At 35.9% G+C, this 12,487-nt stretch overlaps 2 protein-coding genes across 3 annotated transcripts in view; both read right to left on the bottom strand.

The window, feature by feature from the left end:
- The window catches only part of LOC107036637 (G-protein coupled receptor Mth2), an 8,269-nt gene extending 5,939 nt beyond the window's left edge, over window positions 1-2,330 (bottom strand). The window contains exon 1 of the mRNA XM_015254722.2: window positions 2,222-2,330. Coding sequence (XP_015110208.1) covers window positions 2,222-2,290 — 69 coding nt within the window. The 5' untranslated portion in view covers window positions 2,291-2,330. The remainder of the gene's footprint in view (window positions 1-2,221) is intronic.
- A 2,151-nt stretch (window positions 2,331-4,481) lies between these two features.
- Window positions 4,482-12,487, bottom strand: part of LOC107036561 (G-protein coupled receptor Mth2) — a 31,172-nt gene continuing 23,166 nt past the window's right edge. For both annotated transcript variants that reach the window (XM_029125999.1, XM_029125998.1), the window contains 4 exons: window positions 11,667-11,699; window positions 11,304-11,488; window positions 9,824-9,989; window positions 4,482-6,723 (listed from right to left, as the gene is read on the bottom strand). In XM_029125999.1, coding sequence (XP_028981832.1) covers window positions 6,369-6,723; window positions 9,824-9,989; window positions 11,304-11,488; window positions 11,667-11,699 — 739 coding nt within the window. In that variant the 3' untranslated portion in view covers window positions 4,482-6,368. The remainder of the gene's footprint in view (window positions 6,724-9,823; window positions 9,990-11,303; window positions 11,489-11,666; window positions 11,700-12,487) is intronic.

Here is a 12,487-nt window from a genome sequence, read left to right on the forward strand (position 1 = left end):
GAATGAATATCGATAACTAATCAATTTATGTGTTTAATGTTTTGAATTTGTATCGCCCGCATTCCCTTTTCCCTCTAAACATAACCCCGCGTGATAGAATGGCAGCTGATGTTGGGGGATTGTTGGTGGAATCGAGAATAATCACAGACGAAAAATTACGATTTTTCGATGGGAAAACGAAAAAAAATCGATGTATATTTCCATTACTTGAAAAAAGTGGTGTGACCCCCCCTTAAGATCATTAGACCCTCATGATCACTTCGTCCGTCCCTCCCGTTTGACCCTTAACACCGTTTGATCCTTACAACTACTCTCTTCCCGTTGAAAAATGACCGGGGCCATAGGTATCTTATAAGAAGCCCACGGAACATAAACATTCGGGAGGCGATAAAAGTGCCGAGAGTGGGGGCAGGCCTCGAGCGCTCGGAACGCGAGGTACTTACTCGGGTGGAGCTGCTGCCGCCAGGCGCGAATGTCGAGAACTACTGTGCTCATCTAGTCAGTGTGACAGATCCTGCAATCGGCCGGCTGTACGACTGGATTTTTAGAACTTATGGATATCGAGAAATTAAATAAACAAAATCAGTCGTATACACGGCCTCTTATGGAGTTTTGATTAAATTGAACGTTTCAATCCCCTGGGAACTCAAGAAAAATTTGAAAAAATTTGAAGATATGGGGAATGATGTGTTCAATGTGATGGCCACAAAAAACAATGGGGTACCGGGGTGAATAAGAAGATATCTCAACNTATAAGATACCTTAGGGACAGTAGGAGAGTGGAATTCCGGGAATCCTTATGCCCCCACTACGCGCGCCCATAGAGAGGAGAAAAATAGGGATCAGCGCGTTTCAAATAAGATACCTCACTCGTTGCGCCCGAACTCAATGAAATTTTCATTTTTACTGAATGAATATCGATAACTAATCAATTTATGTGTTTAATGTTTTGAATTTGTATCGCCCGCATTCCCTTTTCCCTCTAAACATAACCCCGCGTGATAGAATGGCAGCTGATGTTGGGGGATTGTTGGTGGAATCGAGAATAATCACAGACGAAAAATTACGATTTTTCGATGGGAAAACNTATTTTCTCGATGTCTAGTTCCGGTTGCGGGTTTGAAATTTCGTCGGATGGATGAATACATATTTCTCCAATGATGGAGGGAAAGAAAAAATTTTTTTTGAATCTTTTTTCAAATTCACTTGGCACCCTTAAGGTCATTAGACCCTTATGATCACTTCGTTCGTCCCTCCCGTTTGATCCTTACAACTACTCTCTTCCCGTTGAAAAATGACCGGGGCCATAGGTATCTTATAAGAAGCCCACGGAACATAAACACTCGGGAGGCGATAAAAGTGCCGAGAGTGGGGGCAGGCCTCGAGCGCTCGGAACGCGAGGTACTTACTCGGGTGGAGCTGCTGCCGCCAGGCGCGAATGTCGAGAACTACTGTGCTCATCTAGTCAGTGTGACAGATCCTGCAATCGGCCGGCTGTACGACTGGATTTTTAGAACTTATGGATATCGAGAAATTAAATAAACAAAATCAGTCGTATACACGGCCTCTTATGGAGTTTTGATTAAATTGAACGTTTCAATCCCCTGGGAACTCAAGAAAAATTTGAAAAAATTTGAAGATATGGGGAATGATGTGTTCAATGTGATGGCCACAAAAAACAATGGGGTACCGGGGTGAATAAGAAGATATCTCAACCCGCCGTACCCATTTGATCCCATGCTTTCTCGAGGTTCGTCACGCGAAATACAGGATTTCCCGCATTTATTTTCTCGAGGTCTAGTTCCGGTTGCGGGTTTGAAATTTCGTCGGATGGATGAATACATATTTCTCCAATGATGGAGGGAAAGAAAAAAATTTTTTTGAATCTTTTTTCAAATTCACTTGGCACCCTTAAGGTCATTAGACCCTTATGATCACTTCGTTCGTCCCTCCCGTTTGATCCTTACAACTACTCTCTTCCCGTTGAAAAATGACCGGGGCCATAGGTATCTTATAAGAAGCCCACGGAACACAAACATTCGGGAGGCGATAAAAGTGCCGAGAGTGGGGGTAGGCCTCGAGCGCTCGGAGCGCGAGGTATCTTATAGAGAGGTATCTTGCACGAAGCCTCTACTGTATTGTATTTCTCAATTCCGAAATTTTTAATTTTTTGGGGCAAGATAACAATAATATTTTACCACTTCGTCACAATGATCCTTACAATGCCATGGGAAGAGCCGCAGAAGCACTCGATACAGATAATCACTACAATAATTCTTCCAATACACATGTCAATGAAATACTGATGAAGAAAGGGTGAAAGATGTTGATTTCACAGCGTCTCTTGGACTAATGAAGCTGCTGGAGCATGAAACTGCAGCTGCACGTCGACAGCTTCTTATCTACCGGCACCAGTGAGTGTTCCCAGGAGATAAGGACATGTGCAAGTCCTAGGAAATCACGTGAGTGATCAACAATATAATTGCCTATTATGTTGGATACTTAGGGGAGGGTGGGGTAAAACGGACACTTTAGACTTTTTAAAAATTATTCATAACTCAGAAACAAATTGATCAATTGTGCTCAGTATAGGCTCGTCAGAAAGGGAAAGAATTGGTCTTTGCATTCAAAAAAAAATTATTAAATTTTATCAACATTTCAACCCCTCATTGACATTTAAAAAAAAAGTCAAAAGTGTTCGTTTTACCCCAACCTCCCCTATTCATAATGATTTGTGGTCCCGACTAGCTCATTGCTAAACCCGGGATAACATTGGATTGAGTTCTGACTAAACTCTGATTAAATCTCGGTTAAACTCTGACTAAATCTCGATTAACCCTAGTTTGGTCACCATATGAGAACTTGCGACTTTGGTCACCTCCGCAGGGAATCGCCGCCGTGTTATTTAGGCCGAGCGTTGCCGAATTCACTCTATATTGGCCTGGCGCGTTTAGCGAGACTTCGGCAACGTCGCACAACGGGCAATTTCATTTAACATGGGAAAAAATTGCCCGTCTGTTAGAAATAATTTTTTTTCTTCAGGAATTGTGGATATAAATAATTTTTAAAAATATTATAATTTTCGAGACACTTGAATTGACGCATTCCAATTTTTTAGGATTTTTCCGCTCAGCCAGTCAATGGTAAGAAAAAAAAATCGAGAAATTCAACACCAAAAAATATGACATCATTTTATTGCAGCAATCAGTTGGCAATTGCTTTATTTCTGATTATCTTGTTCCTTATCAATACATTTCACATAAATCTAGGATATTTGACAGCAAGAGGAAAAAAATGGTGAAATTTTCCACGGAATTTTGTACTTTACGGATTAAATGAGAATCTAGAAAATGTCGACTAATCACCAATGCTGGATTAATCGTGATTTTTCAAAGCATTAAAATGGTTCTGTTGCTCCATAAATGTTCAAGTATGACTAGAAGATTCGTTGGTTGTATGCATTCATCTGACTCCAATTGGTAAACACTCAATCATTCACGCTTACGAGGTAAAAAATTCATTTGATGGTCAAGTGGTGAAACGTAACGGACTCGAGACAATTCGATTTTTTTGTTTTTTTGGAAAAGGATAAAATTGGATGAATCTATTTTATTCTGGAATAAATCAGTTATCTTGATGTTTTTTTTCATCTTTCGTCATCTGAGCATTTTTACTTTATATTCAGAATAAGTTAAATAACAAGAAATGGAAAAATGTATCTGATTTACGGTGACAAATGGCGGACTGTCACCCAATATCATGCAGGGGGAAGACTGATTTCGTAAATCTTTTCCCACACTGCACAGAGACATTTATTACGGAAAAGGCTCTTTGAAAAAAGTTGTAATATTTTGGAGAATTTTTTAATCACACTTTTATCACATAAAAATGGCAGATGACTACATACCACTGTTTTGAAAATTGAGATACCTAGCTGTCACTTCCCATGAGGAGTTAGTGTTTTGTTATCCACCATGGAAAATGACAGCTAATAGATAATTTGCCATAGCGAATCAGATATTTGTAATTTCCACTTTTTTCAACTCATTCTGAATCTCAATTAAAAACGCTCTTTGAAAAAGTTCAGAATTTTTTCTATTTTTTTTTATAATTCTATCATAATTTTTGGGAACTTCTACATGATGTACCACTCAATTGACAACTTTGGATTACGAAAGATGAAAAAAAATCCAGATAACATTCGAAAAACATTCGATTGTACACCCGGGCCTTAACTCGACTCATCTCCCAGTTGAGTTTTTGAGGAATATTTCCGAATCTAAGGGAGATAGCGAAATTTTCGTATCTACATTTGTTGTAGCTCTCAATCGCCTCTACAAAAAAGGTTGTAATAAAAATTTTGCTATCTCCCTTGAATTTCGAGATATTCATTAAAAACTGGTCAGTAGTCAAAATTGACTTATACCGTTTTACCACTTCGCTACTGAAATAAGTTTTTTCATACACATATATATAAAAAAATTCAGTTTTTTTTTCTAGAAATTTTTTCTCGATTTTTATCTTTTTCCTAATTTCCGAAAGTTAATTTTCTCATAAGAATCTGTGTTATTCTTGCACATCCAGATTAATTACTATAAATAATTGACCATTAAACACAGACTCAACCAGAATGTTTCTATTCACATCAACTTTCGTCTAGAATTTATTAGTCAAAATGGATAACTCTTCAGCATTTTCTCAAATAAGATTGAATTCATTCCAATTTTATCATTTATCAATTGGACAATTGATCATCAAAAAAGGTTCACTCGACCCCACTCTCCCCAACGTCTTGCAAAATCCTGACCTCTCTCGTCAAAAACTGCATTTACTGCAAAATATTATTGGCCATTACTTGTGCGTTATTCCAACTCATCACACGGAAAGAAATATTCAATAAAAATTACGGATCTTTTCCGTAATTCCGGAGTGAAATGTGGTTGTAGGAAATTTTACAGAACTGTCACGGAATTTTTACCTAAAATCACGGAATTTTGCCAGAGCTTTCTGCAATTTTTACCCGACTCTCCTGTGAAAAATTACGATACCGTCACTTAAATTTTCGGAGTCGATTCCGTAATCGGTGAGCGAACTGTGAATTCCGTAATTTTTACTGAATATTTCTCTCCGTGTGCACGTTTCACCACTCGACCCCTCCATTACAATCCCAGCTACGAAGCTCTCGAACTATCAGATATGAAAATAAAGGCACAGCAATCAATAAAAATTGAGAAAAGCTAATCGAATCCACCTCCCACGAAGGAATCCCTATCCTTTCAGTAGAAAAATCGCAATTTCTTAAAAATAACTTTTGCTCTCTCTCGTTCTCTCTCACCAAAAATACTCCCGCCATCAAAAGCAGTCGAGTATTGCGTATAGAAAATATACATCTTACATTACAGAAAGCTCATAAAAAATACTCATGAATTATTTCTGCGAAAATCATAAGATGAATACGAAGATGTCAGGATCTAAAATCGAATCGTCAATTCGTCCGATAAAATCCGCGATATCTCTCGAACTAACGAAGATATCGACTCAATTTTTTTTGCATTGAAAAGGTGGGGAAATTTCCGATGTACCCCACTGCTCATGAACCCATTTTGCCCCTTAATTCCTTTCAACATTCGTGAAAAACGATTTTGAGCCGCAAAAACCAATTGTCCTCCTTTTCCCTTGAATTCTGGGGCAAAATGGATTAAAAACCAGAGTATTTTATCGCAAATTTTCCCAGCTTTTCAACGAAACTGGAATGGCTCCCCTATCTCTTCCGGTTCGCGAGATATCGAAGAAAATGTCCAAATTTTCGTACTGATCGATCGAAAATCATCAAAATTCCGATTCAATCGATCGAAATCGTTCAGACGCAATCGCTCTCGTCGGTTGTCGTGTTGACTCTATTCCTCTATATAGATCTTACATTACAGAAAGCTCATAAAAAATACTCATGAATTATTTTTGCGAAAATCATAAGATAATCTAAAATCGAATCGTCAATTCGTCCGATAAAATCCGCGATATCTCTCGAACTAACGAAGATATCGACTTAATTTTTTTTGCATTGAAAAGCTGGGGAAATTTCCGATGTACCCCACTGCTCATGAACCCATTTTACCCCTTAATTCCTTTCAATATTCGTGAAAAACGATTTTGAGCCGCAAAAACCAATTTTCCGCCATTTCCCTTGAATTCTGGGGCAAAATGGGCTCAAAACCAGAGTATTTTATCGCAAATTTTCCCAACTTTTCAACGAAACTAGAATGGATCCCCTATCTCTTCCGGTTCGCGAGATATCGAAGAAAATGTCAAAATTTTCGTACTGATCGATCGAAAATCGTCAAAATTCCGATTCAATCGATCGAAATCGTTCAGACGCAGTCGCTCTCGTCGGTTGTCGTGTTGACCCTATTTCTCTCGCCAGGGATTTTATCCTGAAGAGCGATCGACGTGCACGTCTTGTTGGAGGCGGAGGAGTGGTAGCCACTCCGAGTTGAGTTTCCAGATTGAAATTTTCCCTTTTGACAGCCAAAACGTTTCATGAGTAGACGCCTTATCTTGTCCTTCCAAACGAAGATTATGAAGATTATGACACCCTGGAGGGTGTTGGCGAGGTCGGTGAGGTACCACACGTACTGGGGGGTGTCCTTGTTCAACAGCCAGGAGATTATCTCCATCGACCAATTTATTCCCATTACGATGAAGAGCTTCAGGTAGAGATTAAACCTGTGAAATACGAGGGAATGTAGCAGTGATCGGCATCAATCATTATTTTAGAAATATTGAGAGAATTTTTCCTTAAAATAATTGAATTCATTCATTTATCATTGGAATTTAGATAATAATAAAATAATTGAGAATTTTAATTTTCAAATAACTATTAGGTAAATAATTGGAAATTTCCTAAAAATTGCTTTTTGCAATGAGAATTATTATAAACAATTGATTGGAAAAATAGAAATAATCATTTCAAAGAATTCCAGGTAGAGATTAAACCTGTGAAATACGAGGGAATGTAGCAGTGATCGGCATCAATCATTATTTTAGAAATATTGAGAGAATTTTTCCTTAAAATAATTGAATTCATTCATTTATCATTGGAATTTAGATAATAATAAAATAATTGAGAATTTTAATTTTCAAATAACTATTAGGTAAATAATTGGAAATTTCCTAAAAATTGCTTTTTGCAATGAGAATTATTATAAACAATTGATTGGAAAAATAGAAATAATCATTTCAAAGAATTCCAGGTAGAGATTAAACCTGTGAAATACGAGGGAATGTAGCAGTGATCGGCATCAATCATTATTTTAGAAATATTGAGAGAATTTTTCCTTAAAATAATTGAATTCATTCATTTATCATTGGAATTTAGATAATAATAAAATAATTGAGAATTTTAATTTTCAAATAACTATTAGGTAAATAATTGGAAATTTCCTAAAAATTGCTTTTTGCAATCAGAATTATTATAAACAATTGATTGGAAAAATAGAAATAATCATTTCAAAGAATTCCAGGTAGAGATTAAACCTGTGAAATACGAGGGAATGTAGCAGTGATCGGCATCAATCATTATTTTAGAAATATTGAGAGAATTTTTCCTTAAAATAATTGAATTCATTCATTTATCATTGGAATTTAGATAATAATAAAATAATTGAGAATTTTAATTTTCAAATAACTATTAGGAAAATAATTGGAAATTTCCTAAAAATTGCTTTTTGCAATGAGAATTATTATAAACAATTGATTGGAAAAATAGAAATAATCATTTCAAAGAATTCCAATAGTTCAAACAGATTCTTGAATAAGGAAAGGCATATCATTTATAAAGGAAGATATTGATAATTAGAGAAGATCACAAAACGTTCCATTTTGCCCCGCCTCCCCTATAAAACTGGAATTCAAGTTCTCCCAAAAAATAAAATAATAATCATGAGAGATGAATAAACGAAAGAATCCAATAAATGAATAATGGAATAGTTTACGGGAAATCTTGATGAAAAACAGTTTTACATTCATAAAAACAAATTGAAAAAAACTTTTTTCTTACCAATTGCAAAAATAGCTACGGCACGAAAAATGAATATTTCCGTATATTTTCAATGTTTTTCGCGTTCGCAATAAAAAATTATTTATGTATTGCTTTCACTCGACACCGAAAATCGGGAGAATACACACCGAGCTGGAGGTGTTTATGACGCGAGACGCGGAATAGGAGGGAATACGTATAGACATAACAGAAAAGCAAACTAGCCGTATGGGAAGTGTCTCGAGAGCCCTCCACGAAACAACGAGGTTCTCAAAATAATTATTGACGGTAATAAACGAGAAATGGGGGAATGTACAACGATTGGGGTCTCTCGTCATGCTCCAGGAATCATTTTGTTGACAAAAAGTGAAAACATGCGTTGAATTCCTGAACATTGCGGATTTTTGGACTCTATTCAGAATTTCTTTCGTTGAAGTGAACGAGTTGGTGTTTTATGTCTCATTAAATTTTGAGTTATGTTCATTTTTTCTGGCGATAGTAGCCATTCTTTTTTTCTTCGAACCCTGAAACTTCTATCTGTTGCTTCCGAATGCAACCTTTGTGAGCGTTCAAATTCAAGTTTTGAATTTTTTTCGTTATATCGATTCAGTATGAGCCAAAAAATCCGAAAATACAATTTTTAGAACTCGTCCGTACGTGTGTGTGCAAGTGTATACACACGGATGGAATTGAATCTTTTTTTCAGATATAGGTATTGTTGAGCCCTATCAATCGCCATTAATTAAAATTTAATTCATCGATTAGTTTTTTAATTTTCGAATTTTTTCGAAAATCGGTTGTCCGACGATAACTAAAAAAATGTTCTGAATTGATTGAATGATGGCTTAAAAAGTTTGTTTGGATGTCCTCTAGACCGAGTTCGAAGATGAGGCGATAGCAATAATCGTTATTTTGATTTATTTGAAAATTTGCAAAAATTTTGTATTTTTTGAAAATCAGAATTCCGGGGATATCTTTGAATATCATGCTTCAAATGAATTCAATCATAGCTTAAAATGTTTGTTTCAATGCCATTAAGTCGAAGTTGAAAGATGATTACGATAGCTATCTTGGTTGATTTGATTTTTATGATGATTGTTGAAAATTTCGAATTTTTCATGAATTTCCCTGAAAGTGAGCTTTCCGATGGTTTCTTCAAATGTGATGTTTCAAATTCATTCAAGTATGTATAAATAAAATTTTTCTATTAACATTGTATCGAAGGGCTGAGGGGAGAGATAGAACCGTAAAAAAGACAATCGATTGTATAGAAGAAAGGGATAATAAGAATAATGATGATTATAACATTCAACCAAGTTGAAAATCTGACAAAATTAGTTGAAAAGAAATCTTATTCAATCTAATAAAATGAAATAAACAATGAATTCAGTAGCGAAGCGGTAAAACGGTTCACGTCGATTTTAGCTTTTGGTCAGTTTTCAATGAATATCTCGGAATCTAAGGCAAATAGTAAAATTTTCGTCAAGAGCTTGTTTGTAGAGCGAATTGAGATCTATGAAAAAGCTAATTATGAAAATTTCGCTATCTCCGTTAGATTCGGAGATATTCCTAAAAAAATCAGTAGAGAGCTAAGTCGACTTGAACCGTTTTACCGCTTCGTTACTGAATTATACACGATAGGAAGAAATGGTGTGCAAAATAACCGCTCGGAAGCATATTGCTAATTTATTAGCAAAAATACTATGCTATATGCAATCCATGAGCAATTTCCCACTTGTTTTTTTACTTCTGGCGGGACAAATTGGGAGAAAAATAAATTTAACGAACCATTGCTTGTTATCGTCATGTCGACGACTGTCAATCCCCTTGAGCTGCGTCGCAGTGTCTCTTTTGTGCTGTAGAATTTTCAGCGCTGTCGAGATGAACAGAAAGATATTGCAGACGACCGTGACACCCATGGGGCCGTAAAAGTACACCGCCTTTGAAATTTCATCTGCGAAAAGACATAAAACTCAGCAAGTTCAGCAATTTCAATGATTCATTCTTCCCGGAGTTACATCTAGTGGAAAATTCGGGGTCGATTGTGACACCATTAAAAGTCAAATGCCCCTGCATGACGATCCATTCTGCCCCATGAATTACAACAATACAGAATAGTGAAAAAAATATTGTTTTTTCAAGACAAAATTGTGTATTTCATGTCGAGAAAACGAGGGGGGCAAAATGAATCGTCTGTAGCAATTTCACTTATTTATTAATTCATTCATTCATTTATTTATTTATTCATTCATCTATTTAATTATTTATCTATTTATTTATTCATTTATTTATTTATTGCTTCCAAATGGAAGCTTTGTAATCGTTCAAATTTAAGTTTCGGATTTTTTGTGTCACATCCCTGTGCATCTACATTAATTAAGCTTTAATTCATCTAATAATTTTAAAAAAATTTGAACTTTTTTAAAAATTGGTCGTTCCGCGATAACTAAAAAAATGTTCTGAATTCATTGAATGATGGCTGAAAAAATTTGTTTGAATGCCCTTCAGACCGAGTTCGAAGATGAAGGCAATAGCAATAATCGTTGTTTTGATTTACATAAAAATTTGCAAAATTTTTGTATTTCTTGAAAATCGGAATTCCGGGGATACCTTGAGATATCATGCTTCAAATGAATTCAATTATAGCTTAAAATGTTAGTTTCAATGCCACACTGTCGAAGTTGAACGATAATTACGACAGCTATATCTGTTGATTTTATTTTTACGATGATTTTCGCGAATTTCGAATTTTCCATCACATATTAATAATAATCGACAACAACGGCCTAAACGTGGCTTATGTAGACGACAAACCTGTGGAATGCAGAGCCGATAAAAAAGCCAATTTCAATGACAAGGAAACCGTTGAACGAAAATATAAACACCGAAACGTGAACAGGAAATATAGCTCCTGAAGTAAATGCCACGTAGTTAGGACGAGAATGTCAGCCCGTGAAGCAACAAAGGGATGAGGGAAGTGATAGGACCGCAAAAAAGACAATCGGTTGTACGAAAGAAAGGGATAACAAGAATAATAATAATGATAACACTCAGCTGAGTTGAAAATCTGACACAATTGTTTAAAAATAACTCTCATTCAATTTAATAACAGAATAAACAATGAATTATATACCGTAGAAGAAAATGATGTGCAAAATGAACATTCGGAAGCATATTGCTAATTTATTAGCTAAAATAACTATAGCATATGAAGACAAGAGCAATTTCCCACTTGTTTATTCATTTATTTATTTATTTATTCATTTACCTGGGAACCAACACCTTGTCTCCCCGAATCTCGGTTTAATATAGCTATCAGGAATGTTGGGGACAAAATCCATGATGAGACAGACCCCAGTGATGAGTGATGCGGATCCCCAGGCATACACCGAGTAGATGATGAATTTTTTTCTCTCCCGCTGCTTGACACTGCCCTGAAGTGCGCGAAAGCCCCTGTAACAAATGGCTCGGGGATTAAATCCAGGGAGAAAGTGGATTTTGGGAAAAAACGAACAGCTGACAGTGATTAAATAATAATCGAGCTAAAATGCTCCACTAGGGGCTGGGGTGGGGATGCAGGTGACTAGCTTTAGATGCATTAATTCGAATACCTAATTACCCACCCACTCACCCGTTTTGCTCAACCACTTGTCCGGCTTTTCGGCTTGTAAACAAAATTTTTTTTCATCATTCTTTCGGGTCTTGGAAAATGTGGAACTTATGCAATTTTTTTTTATTTAGTTTGGGATTATTAAGAAATTAATGCGAAGAATATTTTTTGTCATTGGAGATTAGAATGAAACGAGTTCTCGATGTATTTTTTTTAAGAAGGGAAACAATTTTCGTTTGTCACTGGATGAAACGAGAATATTTTTTCATTTTTGAAATTCTTGAGAAATGTTGCTTTAATTTTTAGCTGCGAATTGTATTAATTAAAAATATGTATTTTTCAAGTCATTTGTATTCCGAATGCATATTTTCGTTATTTAATTTTTCTTTTGAGTTTTGCTCCCTGTTCGCCCCACTCACGAGTTCAGGGGGGGGCTCAGCCCCCCCCCCCCGTAACTGGTCGGTCGCGAGTGAATGAAATTTTTTAATCATTCTGGGGATATATTTTTTTTTTTTAACGTAAGACAGATTCATTTTGTCTCTAGATGAAATAAGAATATTTTTTCATTTTTCAAATTCTTGAAAAATGTCATTTAAATTTCTATCTGCTAATTCTATTAATTGAAAATATATATTTTTCAAGTCATTTGTATTTAAAGCGTATATTTTTGTTATTTAATTTTTCTTCGGGACCTTTGCCCCCTGTTCGCTTAACTCACGAGTTCCGGGGGGGCTCAGCCCCTCCGCAATCATTTGGTCGTCATGTTTTCAAGTCATTTCTATTCCGAATGTATATTTTCGTTATTTATTTTTTCCTCTGGAGTTTTTCCCCCTGTTCGCTCC

The sequence above is a fragment of the Diachasma alloeum genome, unplaced genomic scaffold, assembly GCF_001412515.2.
Source record: "Diachasma alloeum isolate Michigan unplaced genomic scaffold, Dall2.0 Dall_scaffold_00210, whole genome shotgun sequence".
NCBI lineage: Eukaryota > Metazoa > Arthropoda > Insecta > Hymenoptera > Braconidae > Diachasma > Diachasma alloeum.